Source organism: Ischnura elegans, chromosome 8 (assembly GCF_921293095.1).
Source record: "Ischnura elegans chromosome 8, ioIscEleg1.1, whole genome shotgun sequence".
Lineage (NCBI taxonomy): Eukaryota > Metazoa > Arthropoda > Insecta > Odonata > Coenagrionidae > Ischnura > Ischnura elegans.
The window spans coordinates 115,614,779-115,636,948 of record NC_060253.1 but is presented as its reverse complement, the minus strand read 5'-3'; the positions used below and the strand labels follow the sequence as shown (position 1 = coordinate 115,636,948).

General features: G+C 39.7%; 1 protein-coding gene across 6 annotated transcripts in view; it reads right to left on the bottom strand.

Moving 5' to 3' along the window:
• The window catches only part of LOC124163549 (transmembrane and coiled-coil domains protein 2), a 410,710-nt gene that overhangs the window by 27,731 nt on the left and 360,809 nt on the right, over positions 1 to 22,170 (bottom strand). For all 6 annotated transcript variants that reach the window (XM_046540530.1, XM_046540532.1, XM_046540528.1 and 3 more), the window contains one exon: positions 21,921 to 22,139. In XM_046540530.1, coding sequence (XP_046396486.1) covers positions 21,921 to 22,139 — 219 coding nt within the window. The remainder of the gene's footprint in view (positions 1 to 21,920; positions 22,140 to 22,170) is intronic.

Sequence of the window (22,170 nt, the reverse complement as noted above, 5' to 3'; positions counted from 1 at the left end):
ATTTAGGCATTTTTTCAGGAAAGCTTGCTCTTTTGATGAACAGGTCACTCTTATTGTTCAACAAAGTGAACTTAAAATGAAACACATGGGAGCATCTTTCCAAACGACTGCCAAAGAGATAAGCGTGTTTTTGGGGATAAATTTAGTGATGATTTATCGTGTGCTTCCAAGTTTTAGGGACCATTGGTCCTCTGATCCTGACATGAAAGTATTGCCAATAATTGACTATCTAATGTCTCAAAGGAGTTTTGAAATCATCAGGAACACTTTGCGCTTTGAAAATAATAACGAAATGCTTATAGGGCTGGAGCGTTGGTGAAGGGTTGTACCACGGAGGATAGCTGGGGTCAGTGGTGTCCAGTCAGTTTAGCAAATGTAAATTTTTCCCAGGGGCAGGGTCTAGTAAATCTATCTACACCACCAGATAGCACACAGCATACAAAAGTAGGCATTTTCCCTTCTGCAAGGGAACATGATGCCCAAAGCAGTTTATGATACTGCATGCAAGCATCAGCCGGAATACTGGAAACAATAACATTAAGTTGGGACACAGCAAGCAGCATAAAGATTACTTCTAACCTTCCATTTCCAGAACAGTCATAAAAGCAAAATTTACTGTAGACTCTCGTTATTACAAAATTCATGGGTCCGAAAAACCAGAGGTTCGTAATAACGAAGTTCATATTCACTTTCAGGAATCGTCGGAAAAAAATAGTGTATAATACACGTAATTAAATTATGCGCAAGTATATAAAAACAAGAAAATTCATTTCAGTTTCTCAACAGAAGAATGCGGCATGACGCAACTGAGGGTTGATATCTTCTCCAATACAGTAAGTCCTCGATATGAGCACTAGATGCATTCCTTGACCTTGTTCGTAAGTTGATAAACAAACCTAGAGCCCTCCGGCCGTCCAGAGTTGTCCGATGACAGGCAGAAGGGTCCAGTTTGGGGTTGGGTGTAAGGTTGCCAGGTAAGAAAAGGAAACGCCCACGTCACTTGTAAACAAAACTTGTAAACTTGTCACCGAAAATATTGACAAAGCTAACTCTTTAAATTCCCACTTCAAAAATGTATACACTACTGACGATTCTCAATTCAATTTAGACATCCCACATACTGACGAATCGATGGAAGAAATATCTATACAAGTTTTTTTGCGCACGTAGTTATTACTGCACAGTAACCGAATTTCCCCACCCCAATATTTCTTATTTAACGGAAAGTATTTTATTTAAATTATTTATAGAATATAAATACAGTGAGTCCTCGTTTAACGTTGTTGATTCGTTCCTGAAAAACTCGACGTTAAGCGAAACAACGTTAAACGATGCAGTGTTTCCCATAAGAAACAATGTAAAAAATTTAAATTGGTTCCTAGCCAACAATCCATTTCTTCGTGAAGAATCCAGAATTTCCCGGGCGAGGATCCAAGGAGGCCAATTATCGGAGCCGTAACTTTAAGCAGACTTTGTGACCAATCGGTAGACACCTGAATCAGGCCAAAACGAAAAAAACTGAATCTGACACTCGGAAGCACGAGGATGAAGGGCGAGTCAATTTTCGTGATGATATGAATTCTTAAACCCGGCGGAAATCGCGAGAAACATTCTTTACCGATTATTCACTTCAGCGTGATAACGATTCATTCGAAACGAATTTTCATAACGAAAAGGTTGGGAAGAAGGCATTATTAAATGAAATATAAAAACTAAAAAGAAAGTATTTTAATGGCGAAACATCGATATTTTCAGTAACAGAAGAAATTTTAATTGTAAAAACTCGACCTGCAAACCTAAAACTCGACCGATCTCTCCAGCAGTTGCACCTTCTTCAATTCTTTTAATAATACCAAGTTTTTGTTCTAATATCGCCGTTTTTTCTTCACGTCTGAAGAACCGCCAGGATAGCCACTCTTCTTCGTGGACATTTTTTTCGGTTGGCATCAGAAAAATAAATGGATAATGGGTAAATGAGGCGATAATTATTCGCTCAGACGCATATTTAACATACGCTACCCACACCAACCTTTTCTGTCGAGCGAAAATTACCAATCGCATTAATATAGTAATATTTACTATACATCAGATGCGCTTGCGTCCTATTCGCCATTCATTTTTTTTTCGCCGCGCATAATTTGAACAACGTTATCGCGAAGCAATAACGACGTTAAATGATCAAGGGTTTCAATTTTTGGACAACGTTATCGTGAAACAACGTTAAACGGGACGACGTTAAACGAGGACACACTGTAAATTGATTATTTCTTATTTAACGGAAAATATTTTATGAAAATTGTTTATAAAACATAATAAATTGAAAAACAATAATAATAATAATAATAATAATAATAATTTTATTTGTCCAGAAGATCATATATTACAGTGAGCCACAGAATATAGATATAGGACACGTCATGGAAGTTAAGTGAATCATAAAAATGTAACATACTGAACAGTAGATGTAACACTAAACAGTTGAACACAATATAACAATAAGTGACATTCACATACATTTATACTAGAGATGTGCGAATAGTATCCGCGAATACTCGAATACCTCGAAAACTAGAAAGTATTCGATATTCGAGATCTCGAATAGTTATGCCAAAGATACCGTCTCGAATACCTCGAATACTTTGAATTTCGCGTCATACACTGTCGCTCGCACGTCGTTGGTAGTTGACTCGGAAAAATAAGAGAACACTCGTCGTTTAGTGCATGCAGCGCCGTTTTAGGCAAGCTGACGAACTACATCAAATTCGAGGGTTAGAGCGGTTAGAGCAGTGAAAAGAGTTCGACGTGGGGAACTGAAATCGATCGGTTGAAAAAAAAATCCGAAAATCCCAGGTGTCCCCCATCAGGAGAACCTCAATGCCGTGGGATAGCAACATTGACGTATTTCCCACGATCCGCTATCCCCCTCCATTCAGCATTCATCCCACCCAATCTGACGATTTCCTCTTCTCCGAAATCAAACAAAAGGTCCCAGCTCGTGCAGGGATCGTATTACGAAGACCTTGGCTTCGAAAAAATATCAAGTTACCGGAAAATAATAGAATCGCGTTTCACCCTTCACTCTTTCTCCCCCACTGACCATTTTCCCGCATCCATCTTTTGATAATAATGAGACGAGGTGTTTACCATGTGCACTTTGTGGCTAATAACGACAGGCACTTTTGAATCTTCCCCAGGAGATGAAACTACCATAGGGAGAAACTCAGGGCCGTGGGATAGTGACATTGGCGCATTTCCTACGATCTGCAATCCCCCTCCATTCAGCGTTCGCCCCACCCCCTCCGACGATTTCCTCTTCTCCGAAATCAAACAAAAGGTCCCAGCTCGCGCAGAGATCGTATTACGAAGACCTTAGCTTCGAAAAAAATATCAAATTACACGTGGACAATAAAAACGTGGCTCACGCCCTCCCCCCTCTACTCACCCACTGGCCTGTTTTTGCTTACCTGCTCCCAACCAGTGCGATGTCTTACAGGGCTTCCGGGTAACTTGCACTCTCACGCCATCTGAGAGAAGTATTGAAGTTGTAGGGGAGGTGAGAGAGGGAGGGGGAAGTAGGGGAGGGTTTTCGTGGAACCCACGTGGTCCCAGCGACGTTACAACCACGTGACCACGTTTTGAATCTGTTCTCTTGGTAAGTTAGGAGCTCTCGTGATCCGTGTGATAAGTCTTTATTTTTATAAAGTGAAAATGAAGTACTACCGTAGTGTTTTGGAGTGTGGTGCCCATATTTCGGATGGGAGGTGGTGTACTGCCTTTTGCTTCGTATGTCAGTGGTGAAGCCATTTCTCTGATTTATATTCAGTGCTCACGCGCCTGTTAATGCATTGGATTCACAACTGTCCTTTGCTGAAGTGTTTGTGTTGTGTTGAAGTGCCTCCGACTGTTGGTTTAATTGTCTTGCATGGTTATGCTGTGGTGTACTGCCTTTTACTTCGTATGTTAGTGTGAAAGATAGTTATCTGATAAGTATTCAGTGCTCACGTTCCTATTAATGCGTTGCGTTCACAACTGTCCTTTGCTGATTGTGCTGAAGTGCCCCTGACTGTCAGTTGGTTTAATTGTTTTGCATGGTTATGCTGGGGTGTACTGCCTTTTGCTTCATATGCAAGTGTTGCGGCGAGTTATCTGATAAGTATTCAGTGCTCACGTTCCTATTAATGCATTGCGTTCACAACTGTCCTTTGCTGATTGTGCTGAGGTGCCCCTGACTGTCAGTTGGTTTAATTGTTTTGCATGGTTATGCTGGGGTGTACTGCCTTTTGCTTCATATGCAAGTGTTGTGGCTAGTTATCTGATAACTAACCAGTGCTCACGTTCCTATTAATGCATTGCGATCACAACTGTCCTTTGCTGATAGTGTTGATTGCCTCTAACTGCCTGTTGGTTTAATTGTCTTGCATGGTTATGCTGGGGTGTACTGCCATTGGCTTCATATGCATTTGATAAGCAAGTTGTCACATTGCTATTCATTGCTCATGCACCTATTAATGCATTGCATTCACAACTGTCTTTTGCTCAATGTGTTCGAGTTAGCAATATTTCTTTCCTTATCCCTGAATGTGAGGTTATTTAAATGCCTTAGTATATTTTCATGCTTTATAAAATTGTTTCGAACGTAAGGCATTGAAGTGGTGATTGTTTTTCAGTGATCTTTTCAAATGTTAATGTTGCCTTGTTTTATAAATGCATTACTGTTTTTTATCAATAAAAATGACTTAATGTTTAATTACCATTGTTTTTTATTTAAAAGAAACAAAAAGTTTTGTTTTTCAGGAAATGCGAGTATTAATAATACTGTATATACTGGATTACATATTTGAATACCCAGTTTTGCCGCTAATTGTCAGTGCTGCCATCTATCGGCAGTCAAGTACACTTTTTTCGGGCTGCCATCTATGAAAATCACTGTACTACGTCGAGTAAGGAAAAAGCGGGGGGAGGTTAGGGGAGGCAAGGTACCTCCTCTTAACATGGCAGTTCACAAAGCCTGCCTGCTCCGAAGTTCCCCATTTCTGGAGGTCAACTGCTGCATGAGTCATCTACTAGCCCAAAAGTTGTCTAACAATGACTTTTGGCAATTGATATTACACTTTTATTGGATTGAAATATTAGTAATGTGCGCGTAATTTAAAAGAGAATAATACCAAACACGACATATTTCTGAGTTTATTTAAGCATTTTACGCAGGAAAATAAATGCCGGAAAGACAAAGAAATACGAAGGAGGCTTAGCACTTTGGCGTAATGCTCAAATAGGGTGGTTTCCCATCATTTTTTTATTGCCTAAATCGAAAGATTATTACTCCTGGAGTTCGTATTTAAAGCTTTCAGATTTTTATTAGACGATATCTATTTTTGGCGATTAAATGAAAAGTGAAAAATTTCAAGCGCGTGAAAGCACAACGGCTAAGTATGAATGCCGGGAAAAACTCTGCGTGACGTTGTTCTGCTTCCCGTTGCCGCGAGTGAGGTGATCTTGGGGCGAGGTTCTGAGTGCTGATACGACGCAGGATGCTAGCAGGTAGCAGAGTACCATGCTAGCTGGTAGCGCTTGGCTTAAATAAGGATTATTAATACCTATCAAACAAAGGAAACTTTCCGACCTTAGGCAGTGTTAATAGGTGATTATTAAGACCATGTTTCCCTGAGATCTGTGCCTCATGCATGCATTGCTAATCTCAGACGGTGTAAAACTCCTATCTACTCATATACAAACTACGTCACTGTGACGTCACGTGGAGTAGCATCGCATGGGCGCCAATCGGGCCCTTTTTCAAATGAGGATAAAATTGACCATTGCCATTCGTATAAACCGGTATTTCTAAAACCAAATAATTTGTATATTGTTACTACACTAATGGTGGGTACCAAATCATAATCAATGCCTTTCGTTTTCTTTAATGAAGGAAACTACCCTATTATTTACATAAAATTAAAATATGCCATCAATCAGCTAAATTCCTGTTTGAATCCTGAAAAGGAAATCACAATTACTCGCCAAAATCTTGGGTTTCCTGCTGCATAGGCGACCTAGCTTTAACTGTACACACTGCAAACTCAAAGTGTTTCTCTTCAACTAGATCCATAATATTGACAGAATTTATATCACTTTTTAAACTGTTATGTGCAAAGATAGCAACCCCACCGTTTTTATAGGTATTCCTACCAAAACAGCACATCAAGTTGTAATTGCTAATGGACACCAATTTGAGTTCATCAGATTTCATCCAGTGTTCACTTATACACAGGAGCAGGGGCGGATCCAGGATTTTTTTCTGGGAGGGGCACAAACAAGGCCGTATCCAGGATTTTGTTCTGGGTGGGGCACAAGGATACCTCGTAATACAAAACGAACGCAATGATAATGGGATCGTATTAAAAATCTTGCATATTTTTTAGGGTCTGGGGGGGGCACGTGCCCCCGAGCCCCCCCCCCTGGATGCGCCTATGCACAGGAGGGTAGGCTCTTAGCCACTGAGGGAAATCTCCAGTTGAGGAATCTTATTTCTTAAGCATTGAATATTAATATGGGCTACTTTGAGACTGGTACAGGGTACATGATGGGATATATTGTGTCAAAAGGACACATCACTTGAATCTTGCTCTGCAATAGTAGAAGAATCAAAATTCCTTGCAGTTACATTGCTTGTATCACTTATAACACACTTAATTATTTCTGAGCACAGATGATTTTTCCCTTTACTATTCAAATGAAGACCATGACGAGTGTAGAATGAATGGTCAAGGCTATTTGTATCAATCATTGTTACATGATCGAAGTTGGTACTAAGTTTTAGCAGATCCTCATTTACCTTTTTAGTCTCAACATTGATACATGAGGTAGCAGGAAGGTCATGGCGATGAGGAATGTTAGCAATTATTACATTGGTATTTGAAAGCTTTGACATCAGATTACTCATGGTGTGAACAACATCTTTACCCTTATTGAGGTACACATCGTTCGTGCCGGCCATGATGATTATGTGGTCATTATTGGTGAGGTTATGTGAGATCTTTTCACAGGAGTTCGTGACCTCGTTGATCCCAGCGTTCGGCATCACTACACCACAAGTATTGTACACTTTACTAACCTCGGTTGCAGCAATTTTAACCGAAATACCACGGCCATAGCTGTCAGAATACAGCAGAATAGATTTCAGCTTCCGTTTTACGCGATGAAGACACTTGTTTTCGTTTTTGGGGGGTACAGGAACAGGATGGTCTTCACAATGTTGCACATCACTGTTTTCAGGGAGTTGATTTAACAATTCAAATTTGTTACGCAGCGGCAACAAGGTTGGAGAAGGAGCTGTTTTCCTCGTTGAGTTCACACGCCAGTTGCCCTGTTGAATCCATTCGTCGTTCATCTCCACAGAACTTTTGGCTGCGACGACGGGCCTGCTCGCATGTTGATTCTTATTCAAGATGTGTAGCTGAATCTCTGAATTTTTGTTTTTTTCCCGTAGAACACTCATATCATGCAGGAGTTGCGAGATCCGGGCTTCCTTAGAGGCGAGGTTACGTAGAAGGGAGACATTTTCGTCTTGAACGGTGTGCAACGAGCACGCTAAACACGACCACGTTTTTTCAAAACTTGAGACGTTAATATTCGGAACATTGGCACAATTATTGTGGAATGATGACTTGCAGGACTTGCAATTAACGCCCTTTACGACTTCTTTGTGGCAGATAGCGCATTTTATACTATTAACCAATATTTTACCGGTGCCGAGTACATTTGCGTACGTTCCACTAGACGCCATCTTGAAACCAACTGCTGAAATTTCATACACCGCATTAGCAAGAATCTAAGACGAACACGATTCTAAGATTACCCTCCTTTTTTGGAACTCCACTGGGGGAAAATTTTTCTTTCCTAATAACGATACGATTATAAAATGAATGCGGAAAAACGATCAATGCTCTATTTTTTTGCTAGGTTGCCTATGTCCCAGGAAACGCAGGATTTTGGCGAGTAATTAAGATATTCATTAAAGGTTTCAAACAATATTTTAGATAATAACAGGAATAGTAGTACTTTATCAAGACACATAGGTCATATTGTTGATTCTACCCATATCTCTTTCAAAATTCTGAAGGAAAACGCCACCTCACTAAAAAAATGTTTGCTCTTCACTCGGCATTTACACTGCTATTATGGATTTCAGTCAGATGTAAAAATTCTTATCCATCAAAGACCATTTCCAGTACAGGTATTCACGAGAGCAATGTGCATGTTGTGCCTAAAACAACCGCATTCGCCGGCGCAGTGACTGGTTGTGAGTTGGATCACGAAGGCCAAAAATAGTCTATTACTTGAATAGGGAAGTACACTAGCGTTTCAAATGCACCAAACACATTTTTTAAATTAGAGTGCAGAATAACATAATGTCGTAAAACCACAGTTTAAATCCTAATAGTGAATACTTGATTTGAGATGACCGTCCGAAATATGGAAAAATTCAAAGGCCGCTAAAACAGGTGTCCATGTTGAATATTGGCCGTGACGTTACAAGGCAGTAGCAGAAGGCAGCTTCTACGCCGTTTAGTTCTACCACTATTATTGCATTGAAAAATTACAGAATTTGAGGGTATCTGTTTTTTGCTGTCATAAAATATCTTCAGAATATATATGTGGCTGCTTCTCTTTTGAGTATATGACTTCATCATTGCGTAATATATTAATATTCATTTACGTGCCAACTTCAAGTTTGGAAAGAGTAGTACGAATAGCACATTGAATCTTTAATAAATAGATGATGGTATTTATTTTTCGCTAAGTATATTTTGGCACAATGCCGTTTATCATGCCAAAACTTTTTTTGTAAGAACCGAGTCAAACTAATAAACCTATTTCAGACGTTTGCTGGAAGACTTATTCGTTGTGCATGTATTCACGCCGGCCGGAACGTTCACCCTTCGCAACTAGAACCATGGGATGTTAGCCTTATTTCCGTGCTGGCTGGTTGTTGCAATGGTTTGCTGTCCAGGATGGGTTCAAGAAAAGATAATCTTGGTTGGGAGAAGGAAAATTCCAACGATTTAAAAATGGTATACCAAACTTTGATGTATTTATGGTCACTGAATTTTTGAAAAAGGAGGACAGGTTCAACGCTCTGTAAACAAGCTGCCATGTTGTTTATTTAAATGAATTAAAATTAACAATAGTAGTGAGGAAGCAATAACGGGAGGCAATAATGGTAGTGAGGGACACAAAAGAAAAAGGGCAGTCGTGTATGGAGAGAAGGAAGAGATAGACGTGTTGTAAAAGATTGGGAGATAAATTAAAGTACTGGTGTATTGAGAGACCGGAGGAAGAAATACGGAAGAATTCAGGATCGGCAGAGAGAAGAAGAGGATGCAGACCAAAAGCAGGCGCCTACGAGAGAGAAAGAGACCGGAGGAAAAGGGATACGGCAGAACTCAAGATCCCCACTGGTGCAGTCCATGGCAGCGGTTCAGTGAGTGGCAGTATGGGTAGTACAAATGAGATTATAGTAGTCATGGCGGCTTGTTGATGTTGTTTATGCTCACGAGTTTTAAATTGTAAAGTTTCTTTATAAAGTGTTATAAAAATCATTTGTTAAGTAAGAGAAGTGGAAATTAAAGAAAACGTTACAGCTCCATAGAAATGCGAGACGTTAAGGCTAACAAGGGGAGACCACGTACCTTGCTCCATCTTTTTCAATTAGGGCCTTAGTTAGGCTGTAATTAATTAATTTTCATGCGTTACTTTTCACAAGTCATATATATAAATCCAAAATATCATCTACTACCTAATGGGACGATTGGGGTAGTGGTAGCGTGTATAATTTCAAGGAAAGTTTCCTACTCTAAGTACCAGGGTTCAAGACTACGTGGTGACATTATTTTTTGTTGTCTTCATTGTGATCATACGGCATCAAGTTAATCATTAATTATAATTGCAGCAATCATTGACATGAGACAATTTTTTTATCATCATAATGGCGTTTAGGTATTTTAGCAGTGTCATTACAAACGCAGAGATGACTACAAGGGTTGGTGTGCGCTAAAATGTTAATTTTTTTCTTTGCTTATACTGACCAACTTCCACATTAAAAATGAAAACCACTCTTGCAAGAGCTCATACCATTAAAGGCTCGCGGCAAGCAACAATATGCGTACAGACATAATTAATAAGAACACAAAGCGAATATAAAATGCCATACATCTCGAACACTTGTAATTCACATTACTCCAAAGGGAGTTTACTTACTCAGTACCTACCTCAGCACCTTGTACTCAGTACCTACCAGTTTACCTCAGTAGCAGTGCTAAAAGAACCAGTCCGAAACATAATTTCAATTAACAAATAGGATGAAATAAAAGTTGATAACCCTGGACCGGGGGCGCTGGCGTATAAAATACGTCAATCTTTGAAAACCAAGGATTTCAACATTGTACATTCTGGGCTATAATGGTCTCGTGTATTCCTACAATGTACTTTGACTGCCTATATTGCGAGTTTTCAAAGCTCGAGGTATTGTAGCTAATTTTTTAGATCAGCAAGATGAACCCGTCACCAGCGGAGTACAAATTACGCCGCGCGACCTGCCGTGTACCTTTATATCTGTATCGCCTATAAATGTACTAATTTCAACAAATAAAGATTAACTTTAACAAAAATTGTTTGTTATCGTATATGCACATATCATAGGCAAAGTACGCATTTTGCCCGGTCGTGTAAAATAACAGTCGCGCCATAATTCTTTAACCAAACTACTTTCAGTTTATAAATTACGTAGGTCTACGCGGAAGATGCTATATTTTGACTCAACACACTTTCTGATGTGACTGAGGTACCTATTAAGTAAATTATTATAATATAAATATCAATTTGATCTTACAATACCTTCAAATGATCTTCAAAACAGAATATCATCGATAGGTAAGAGTCAGGAGCAGCCTTGAACCATTTATTCCGTATAGCTTGTGCTTAAGGCACGGGAATGAATATCTTCTCCAGGCTTTTGTGTCGACGTCGAGATGAAATTTGGAACAAAAAAATTTATAATTCTATTTTGAATTCATGTTTTCGGTACTTAACGACATTTTTAGGAAGCAAACTCCACCGATTCCCGGAAACTCTCGCCGTGCTAAAGAAGGCGACGGAATACAGTGATACTCCACTGGTGACTACTGCCTAGTGACGTCACATCTCAATCAAGATGGAGGCACTGTGTTTCAGCGCAACATGAAATTTTCCGACTTTCAAAACGTTGTTTCCCTATTGTTCCTGTCTAATGAATATATTTTAATATAATTGAGGTAGTGTGTAAAGCGTGAACAATGTTGCGTTAATCATCAGCGGCACGCCCACCTGGATCTTCGCCTTCATATCTCTACTTGTTTTCTCCAGGTAGCTCACTCTACCCCCACCCCTACCGTCATGTGCTAGCGGACAACCCAAGGCGCTCTGCAATATTCACGCGCATCTAGCCCGGATTCTTTTCTTCATGTTCAATTATTTTCAGTCCATCTCTTAAAGTTCTCAATAGTTTCTTCGGAGGGGCCATGGTCCGAAGACGAATAAAATTAAGCTAGTGAAAATGAAACCTGACTTTATTAAACCCACATGGAAAACACTCGGTGGTTCGAAGTCCAGCCGACCTGGAAAGTAGGGAACCACTCGTACGAGGTGAAGTTTGGAACTGATGCTATCACGTACGGGGGTACGCAGAGCATACTGCAGAGGGCGAAGCGTGACCATATGACTGCGCCATGAAATTTTTTATCCTAAAGATACCCATTCTTTTCTAATTAGCGTAGCGCCAGATGAGCAGATGAATTCGGATTGTTAGTAGGGAGAAACAAAAATCCTGAGAAGATATCCCTTCGTCAGTAACTCTGACAAGTGAGACTTATAGTACAGCTTGTAAATTGATAACTGATAGCAACCTGATAACATGTTTTCGGAACAAAATGCCGAATTAACTGCCGAGAAGCTCAGCTACGAGGATATCGCGTTTCGCCAAAAATCACCATCATATTTTTCCATCTATTTCCTTGCTAAAAATACGTCGTGTTTGGTATCTTTTTTTAACGTGCAAATTACTAACATTTCAATCTAATAAAAGCATAATAGCAATTGCAGAATATCATTGTTAGATACCTTTTGGGCTCATAGGTGACTCATGCAGCAGTTGACCTCCAGGAACTGGGAACTTAGAAGGAGTTAGGCTGAAAAAGGTCAATGGGTGAGAAGAGGGGGGAGCGCGAAACACGTTTCTATTGTTCTCATGTAACTCGATATTTTTTTCGAAGCTAAGGTCTTCGTAATACGATCCCTGCGGGAGCAGGGACTTTTTTTTCATTTTGAAGAAGAGGAAAGCGTCAGAAGGGGGGAGGCAAATGCTGAATGGAGGGGGATAAAGGATCTTGGGAAATGCGCTAATGTTACTTTCCCACGGCACTGAGCTTCTGCCAATGGTAGTTCCATCTCATGGGGAAGATTCCAACTATGTGCTTGTCGTTATTAGCCATAAATGACACATTGTATTTATTTCGTCTCATTTTCGTCAAACGATGGATGCGGGAAAATTCTGCGTCGGAACCGCGATCTTCAAATGATCAATGCGAGAAACGATACTTCGGGGAACAATAGATGCGGGAAAAAATTACATTGTCTATAAGGAACTTTATTTGGGACCAGAAACAGCGAACGATCAATGCGGGAACGATAGATCGAGGTTCCACCGTATAACTTTTCTTTTGAAAGCGGCAGTGTAGTGACTTCTTTTCTCTGCTATCGTAATACTCTGAAACCAAAACTGAATCAATCTCTCTAATCAGAGGCAAATCATGTTCCCTTCTTACCATTGCTCTGGGAAAAATGGAACAACTTTGTAGCAGTTTATACCGCGACGGCCTTGAGGCGTTAACGACACAAACAAACAGCATTACCTTAAATAGCACAAAGCAGAGGAACTGGATCACCACCGACAGTAAATAACTCCACACAAACTTTCCGGTTGCAACGTAAAACTGGCAAGTCCCAGGTCGACGCATGTTAAAATCGTGTAATGCTGTGTTGCCATAAGCGGAAATCTTCTCTCGTTTTCTGGGGCTTAAAGGCCGCAATGCGTGAGAATTAGTAACATCGCGCCGAAAGCTCGCTGTCGCCCGGTTCAAACGCAGGGAGCGCAGTGTCCACAGGGTGAGGGTGTTGAGGGTGTTGAATAAACGTTCAAATTTTTAGACACAAAGGCCATCTAGATCTAGTTTCGAAAGTGGTCGCTGCAGCCAGTGGGAAGGCTAATTGGGTGGAAGGGGGACTGAGCAGTGATCAAGGGAGGGGAAACCAAGCCAGTCGAGGAAAGTAAACAAGCTGATGAGAAGTGGTATCATATTTCAGGAGGGGGAGAGAAAAGGCTTGCGCTGGGGAAAGATGTTTTTTTTTCTTCAGGCAACATTCGTTCCCACGCTTTTCTGACCCATGCGACGATGCTCGCCACAATGAATAGAAGTGCGCTCACTACGAACGAAGTTGAAATTTCTGGGAAGGTATTATTACAGTAAACTCTTGATTTTACGAAGCAGGATTTTACGAAGTTTTCGATTATACGAAGTGATATTGCGGTCCCGGTGAAAAGCCTATGCTAAATACATGGCGCTATTCGATTATACGAAGTTTCGATTATACGAAATTTTTTGAATTTACGAACCTCGGCTCGGTCCCTAGGAGCAAATGGCTTTCGTTTATACGAACTACGGCGAAAAATTTGTCAACAAAACTAGTTACGCCGGCGTAAGTAGCTAAAAAATCAGCGCTTCCAACTGTGGTCCATCAAAAGTGGGAAATCGTAAATGATAATGCAACTTTGGAGAGAAATGGGTCGCCAAAAACCTCACTGTGGGAATTTAGGGGGAGTAGGAGTTCAGTTAAAATATCGCGGCTGACATTACGCCCCTATTTACGTGCCTGTTCGTAAACATAGCATCGACAATAATTCGTAGTTTAACATGTCAGGAAGGTCGCGCGGAGTATTTCGTACACCCCTAATTAACCCTTTGCACTGCTGTGAACGTACTTCGAAGACTACTTGACTACTTTTCGCCGAAGCACTTCGAAGGGTCCCTAATCCGGGACCCTTTCCTCGACGAGCTCACCCTCGCTGGCCCCTGAAACTGGGCTATTTTTTAATGCATTACCTGACGCAACTCTGGGTTTCAAAGGGCAAAGGTGCCATGGGGGAAAAAGAGTAAAGTGCGTGTTACTGTAGGGCTGTGCGTCAACCAAACGGGCACGGACAAAATAAGCCCGTTGTCATTGGGAAATTTGAAAGGCCACGGTGCTTAAAACATGTAAAATTGGAAGCCCTCCCCGTTTTTTACCATGCAAATAAAAACAGCTGGATGACCCAAGAAATTTTCCAGCAAACGGTTATACGTCTACAGAGAAAAATTGCTGGAGAGAACAGCAAAATTGTTTTAATAATGGATAATGCCACCGTTCATAAATACGTGGAAGATCTAAAATTGGCTAATGTTCGAGTCCTCTTTTTACCCCCGAACTCGACTAGCAAGTCCCAGCCCTTGGACCAAGGCATTATCCAGGATTTTAAAGTCCTATACCGGAAGAAGCTTGAGCGGTATTACTTGCGATGGATCGGTATGTATACATTTATCTATTTTGCTCATGTGCGTTTGGATATCGAATTTGATATTTTTATTCATGATTATCATTCTTTCAAATCTATTTGCTACTTTTATAAATGGGAACAGAAATTAATAACATCCCGAAATGGACGTTGATACATGCAATCCGCGCCATAATATCTTTTCGTATATATATTGGCCTTTGTGAATGAACAACTTAAATATCTTAAGTACTAGGCTCTATTTACCGCCAATTTATATTTCAGGCTTCTCGTAATGAAGACGCACTTCCAAGTCTAACCATGAACTTTCTTCTCACGCGCTTCCCCGTTCTCCCATGCTGGGGTTCTGTCTTTCCAAAGCCGTCCCTTCCCTCCTGCCGCCTTTGGCTGATCTTGCTGACACCCACCTTACGCATCCCAAACCGCTCCTTCCCCAGCATTTCCCATTCACTCCCTCCCTAAGGAGACTGAGCTTGTGTGCGTCGCAAAAAAATACGGCCCCCAAAAGTAGACTGAGGCAGAGCTGAAGGCCATTTCCCCACCCTTCTTTGTCCTGCCCCCTTCACCAGTCCTTGTGCTGACCACACTTCTTCCCTCAGGCAATCCCCATCCCACTCTTATTCACCCCACCCACTGGGAACGTTCCCCGATTGTGGAGAAGGGCATGGTTCATCTTTACCTGCAACGGGGGGAAGTTATTCACCGGAGAGAGGCGGAAGAAGTATCTTCCACTATCGGGAAAATGGTGCCGCGCTTATAATTGTCTCTCTTCTTCTCAGCTGACTTTTCAATTGAAATTAATTTCTTTGCTCTTTCCACACTATATTTATTTACGATTATGGCGCGACTATTTTTTAGTGCTAAAACTAAGAAAATCTTTTCTCTATGTCAATGATCCTTTGCCTAACTTTCAATACGGCGGAGAAAGGAACACGAAAACTAAATGAGGTGACGGTACAGGTTTTTGCGTGTCATTTTTTGGGAATTCACGCTAGCGAACCAATACTTAACCACGTTGAGAAATGATAAAACGTCGCTTGTAGGAAAACAATCAATGTGGATAATAACGTTTCTATCTATATTTCTCCGATACTGTAAGATGTTTCTCCTGCCGTTTTCCGGTTGGAACCTTGCTCCTGTCGGCATAAAAGGAGAGAAACATACTATATGAACAGATCACCTCACACCCGGTATGAAGAATACAGTCCTGATGAAGAATTAAGTCTTTTATGGCAACGTCTGCGAAGATGATGGAACACAATAGTCGGACGGAGAACTCAAACAGAATTTACTTCAAATATTCGCCAGAAGATAATCACACCCTACGTTATTTATGATCGTAATTGAATATCAGTGAAAATAGAGCACATTCTGCTGAAAATACGAAGTAACTTGAAATATTAACTTACGAAGGTTATTTTGGAAACGGGCTAAGACCCTTGTTTTTCTTTTTTTCTCGTCACTGAGCGATAGAGGGCGACATAAATGGCGGTTAGGCCGGCTGCCGCTAAAATTCCGTGGGTGTCAGAAACAAATATCTATCTTTTGCATACTTAATAGTAGCTATTGGCTCCTAACCACTAATTTATTACTGTTAATTCTTATAATAAACATTGCAACTCATTATTTGATTACGTTTTCTAAACTGGTTGGGAATTTCTTTAGCGATCGTTGATGTTGAAGTATGAACAAGAAATGGGAATTTTATGGTGGTATAATTATTTAACGATTTTTCACATCATAAATCGATAGCAAAAAGCCTTTTCTATGAATTATACCGAGAATAACCACCGAAAACATTTAAATAAGACCACTAAAGACAAAAAACTGCGGAAGAAACAAAAGCGAACATTTTTTTCGTGACTTATGAAAAAGGTTGGAATTTACGAAACTCGATTTTACGAAGTGCCAATTTTCCGGTCCCACTGACTTCGTAAAATCAAGAGTTTACTGTATCAAGATTGAGAGATTTTTAAGGTTTTAGGACGAAATTCACGGCTTTTTCCAGGTTTTTTCACGGTAGACGAGATTCACGGCTAATTCACGGTTTTTTCACGGTAGACGAAATTCACGGCTAATTCACGGTTTTAAGGTTTTCACGATTGAGTGGGAACCCTGGTAAGTATTATACTCAGCACTGATACACCTTATTCTTGAATACAACAGTGATGTATCGCATGGCATGCCCTTGCCATAAAGTGCAAATAAATAAAATGGAAAGGGTACAAAACAGATTTTTAAGAACAGTAAACTACAATGGTATTTGACTAATTCAAAACTAAAAATGCACCATGCAGAGAAACTACGCATATTTTTTATATTCAACTGCTATTTGTGGGGAGGAAACTGAATGATCTGATATATTTATATATATTATGTCACAATATGATAAGTTGTACCTGTCTTAATGATATCAGTTTTAATAGTTTAGTTACCTCAGCAAGAAATTGCATTTTTATCTTGGCAAAATTCTCCACAAACAATGCTACCGACAACAATCCTAATACCAGGTCATTGAGGTTATTTGACAGAGCATCGCATGAAATTGATTGGGTCTTGAATTAAAAATGGGGTCTCACTGTTAAATAAGAAATGACTAAGGTGAATGAGTTATTGTAACTGTCTTTGGGGAAATGAATTTAGGGGCTAATATTCTTTACCCACTATTTCATTTCAGAGTCAAAATGAAAATTAGCACTGTCTTGAATATGACAGTCATCCATTTCTTGTCTGAAAGTAGTGCGTTGGGAGTGAAATTTGAATTGAAGAGTGCATTGACACCTGGAATCCATGAAATAAGGCAAATAATGTTTACCATGATGCACATATTATTAGTTTACATCATCATGTGCTGTTGAAAAAAATGTTCCTTCTAAGGTATTGCAGTATATGCTACTGATCAAGGTGCATTGATCATGGCGGTATAAAACATTCCAGTCACAACCTATTTGGGGGTGGTATTCCATTGAAAATGAGATACGTGTAATTAATGTATCCTGGACAGTTCTTTATCATGGAGGTGATGATATGGAATCCAAGGAACGAGTCCATCCGTCCTCCTTGCTATTGATACTTAACGTCAACCTCGAGGTACTCTATTCAGCACCTTTAGGTAAAATGTTCAATAGCATGTCGTGCACAGAAGTAAAAACATCAAAATTACACAGGCAACTACAATCCCATTAATAATAACGGAAATGTGATTATTAAGTACGTTATATCGTAAATCTCGAAAACCATGATCACTGAAATCGGATACCTTGATGCATTGGATATCAGCTATTTTTCTACTTTTTTCTGTGTATGCTAACACATAATGATTTTTAATTGGAATAACACAATATTCATTGCTATAACATGAAAAACCAACATATCTCCATTAAAATTGTCCTTTCCTGCTCCTATATATGTGCGGGAACAACAGCTGTCGTGTTGCTATTTTCACCTTGCTTTGAAACAATTCCACTTGTGCTGCAGTTATTACAAATAGATTCATTTAATTAAATAATATTTAACATTGATTAACCCTCCAACGCCCAGAGATTTTTTTTCGTATAAATGTATCAATTTTGAGTCATTTCTATTTAAATAGACTTCATGCGATGGAATACATGTAATTTTTAATGATTAATAATATTATTTTGTTATGAATATGGGTTGCATACACGCAACCATGGGCGTTCCCCATGTCAGCGAGTGTCAAACGCCATACTCTAAAATAGGCAACATATACCAGTTGTAAATATTTATTTTTAATTAAATAAATTTCAACCATACAAACTAATTGCAGCATTTATTTATATTTATTTGTGCCACAAATATTTTCAAATTGTTCGTAAAATAAACCAGTAATTAATTCTAATGGTGCAAAATACATATAATTTCTAAGAACTCTTCACAAAAAGGTGGTACTTTTCAAAACAATACACGCACAAACCGACATTGCACTTCTTGCAAGATGTTTGACATATTGTTTTACAAAATTCTCCTGCACATTTACGTCTTCTCTTATAACCATTCACGATTACAAAATGGCCAATCGAGTCAAATCGCAGTTCTTCTGTGGCGGCTCTATTTCTTACATTCCCTCGTTTTCCTTTCTGGTAAGGCTTGCCATATTTCAGAAGGTAATGTTGGACAATGCTTCTCCTGAATTGAACTTGCGTCAAAGACTGCCCTGAATGCCGCATTGAAACCCATGCATTCTGTACCGCAGCATCAATGATCCAAGTTAGAATTGGCCAGTACCCTTTTTTCCCTCTGATAGCGATTCGGCAATTGCTTATATTTTCGTCCATTCTATCAGTCCCTCCCATGAAAGTATTATACTCTCGAATCATGTGTGGCCGTTGTATTTCAATGCGTTTACTAAGTTTTTTTGCACCAGCGTTTCACTTTTTCTGCAGGGTGAATACCATGGCACGTTGAAGCAACAGTAACAATGGAATTATCTACCCACTTGCACACGATTACGCCCGAGTTTGTCTCACAACGACATGCATAACTTCCCCAAATCATTGTTTTCATTTCACCCTTGGATGGTAATGGGCAGTCTTTAGGGATTCTATTTTCTCTTAGAGTTCCTGTGCCACCATATCCCCGGTTTTTTAGTTTTTGTAGGAGAGGAACACTAGTAAAAAGGTTGTCAAAATATAGACTAATAGGCAGGCCTTTTGCTTGCTCAGGTAAACGGTCTAGCATTACCAACATCGGTGCAGCACATTTCCCAAACTGTTTCATATTCATGATTCCCAAAAGGATTCTTACCTTGATACACATCAAAATCAATTAGATAGCCAGTTTTTGTATTCAGACACCACATCTTGTACCCGAAACGGATAGGTTTTCCGCGAATAAATTGCTTACAAGAATGTCGGCCATAATATGCAATCATGCACTCGTCATAATCAATTTCTCGTACCGATCTAAAATGTTTGTGGTAATTTAGGCTTAGCTTCTCTAGAATAGGGCGCGATTTCCAAATTTTGTCACCTGTAATTGGACTATTGTTATCCGCACAATGCAGGAATCTACATATTTCTAGGAAGCGATTCCGTCGCATAGCCCCAGCAACCATTTCACAACGGGTATCACCGCTTTCTTCCCAAAACATTCTCTTATTTGGTAAATGGTGATAACTCGAAAGCAAAAGAATTCCAAGAAAAACTTTGAGCTCATCTTTCTCGATATTTGGATGTGGAAAATTTAGGAAGAGCGCGTATTTATTGCTCTCGGTCACTAAATCGTCCAACATATCATTATCAAAAAATAATTCAAACATTTCCACACATGATTTATTACTAAACTCAGAGTAATTTTGTTCCGGAAAAGGGGGCAGGAAATCACTGATGTCTTTTTCCTCCTAAACAACGTCCTTTTGATTATGAACACATTTTCTTTTCTTTTTGTAAATATTTCTTCTGTCACTCAAAGACAAATTATGTGCAGCAGTTGACTCACTCAGCGTTGCGGATGTGTAATTCTGCTCTCCACAAATGACGGCAGGCACAGTCCCAATATCAGGTAAAAGGTCGCCAGGTATCCTGCGGAAAACAACCTCAGCACCTGCACCCAATTGTCGACCAGATAAATTGTCAACTTTGCCGGCGTCATCTTCTTCTGCGGAATCTTCATCAGACGCGACGTTGCATTCCGGAGGTTCTATGTAAATGGCATCTAAATCACCATCAATATCATCAGCTTCAAGGATATCAAGGGCTTCCTTCAATGTTATATCACTAAAAATTATAATTAATGCATACCCGTCACTGCCTTTCATAATGCAAATCAATAATACTCATTTTTCAAAAGATCATAAGAAATGTATGAAGTAAATAATCCATCAATAATTGGGGAGAACCTATAAATAATTTACTTCCCAATATATGCAAAAAAATATTTCATTGTTGTGTTAAACATTTAAACAAGTATATACATCATAGCTGTGAAACTTATATTAAAAACTGCACGATGACATAATAATTTTAAAAATCGCCGATATTTGAGAAAAATTCTTATCGCTACCATTACCGCCCGTGGTTGCGTATATGCAACCACATGAATCAAGACCAATTATTTTGAACATATAGTCATTAATTTGCCAAAAAATGATTTTGTTAGTATCATTATAGTATCTGTCAACAAAGTAATGCAAAATATCTGCCGGAAAATACAAGGAATAAAAATTAGACTTCTACTTACACGAAGCGTACATCCATATTGAGCGTAGACTGCACCGCGAGCTATGTCTGCCACCTTTTCTGCCGTGTGCTCGACTGGTTGCTGAAAGAACTCATTGGAACACGTAGATAGAACACTTACGCACAATGTAGTAGTTTCATTAGCCGATAAGAATTACGTTGTGGCATCAGGGACTGTATTCGCGACATTGTAACTTCGGTTGCGTATACGCAACCGTGGGCGCTCGAGGGTTAATGTTAATAATAGCTTTGAAACCAAAAAGTAGGCATCACCCTGTAACTAGTCGATAAATCAGTGTAAAGGTCTCACACTTTACACAATTCCTCATAGCACTGCCGCTCAATGATCATTGTTCCTTTGTTTCGAGCGTTCTCCGCCAGGTGGTGGTGTCTCCCTTGGCTGGCCTAATCTTGAATGGCCTAGAGGTGGTGGTGCAAGCCTTCTGCCAATATGAGCAGGGGAGTGGAGCTAAGTGGGGGCACACAGTGGTGTCCAAAATGTCGTTATTTCACGTGTACATATTAACAAAACCAAAATGGCAGTTTCCTCTTCACTTTGATTGCCTGAATTACATTTTTAAATTACTCTTGCAATATCTCTTAATTTTCACATTTTCTTGAGATGTAATTATCTAAACATTTGTTAGATAATCTCTACATAGACTTCGTAGTGATTGGCGGTAACTAGTTGTGCACGAAGAACTTAAAACATTATAATTTTAAGGTAAACCTACAACTTTGAAGTTAAATTTTTCTTGCCATACCCAAGTGGTTGAAAGATCAGCGAAAGAGGTAAACACAAGCTATGTTGACAACAACGAAAGGCGAGGAACAACAGTAAGAAATACAGAAAAGACTGTAAGCAGAGAGAAAATGCCGACCCCTTCCAAACCAAATCTCAGTTCATGCTGTAGAGTAAGTTTTAAATTAATCTACCAGACTAAAATAATAAATGAATAGGAAGAATGGAATGGTGGTTTGATGGAAGAACGGAGCAAGATTCATCATTACAAAATGGCAAAATCCTTCACAGCAATGAATAAATAAAGAGCATATCAAACTCTAAGAGTCGGGCGTACCTTTGTGTGACAGGATTCCAGCATCTCATGGATGTCTCGGAGTCGCTCTTCCGACTGGTACTGCACCTTCTCCTCCACATCCGAAATGGCCTGCTTCAAGTTCTCCACCTCCACCTGGTGCAGCTCTGTTAGGTCGTTCACTTGCTCCTCCAGGCGCTCTGAGCGAAACCTCTCCTCTTGCAAAGACTGACCAAGGAAAGCTACCTCCCCCTGGAGACGCTGCTCAACACAAACAATCAAATGAATGCAA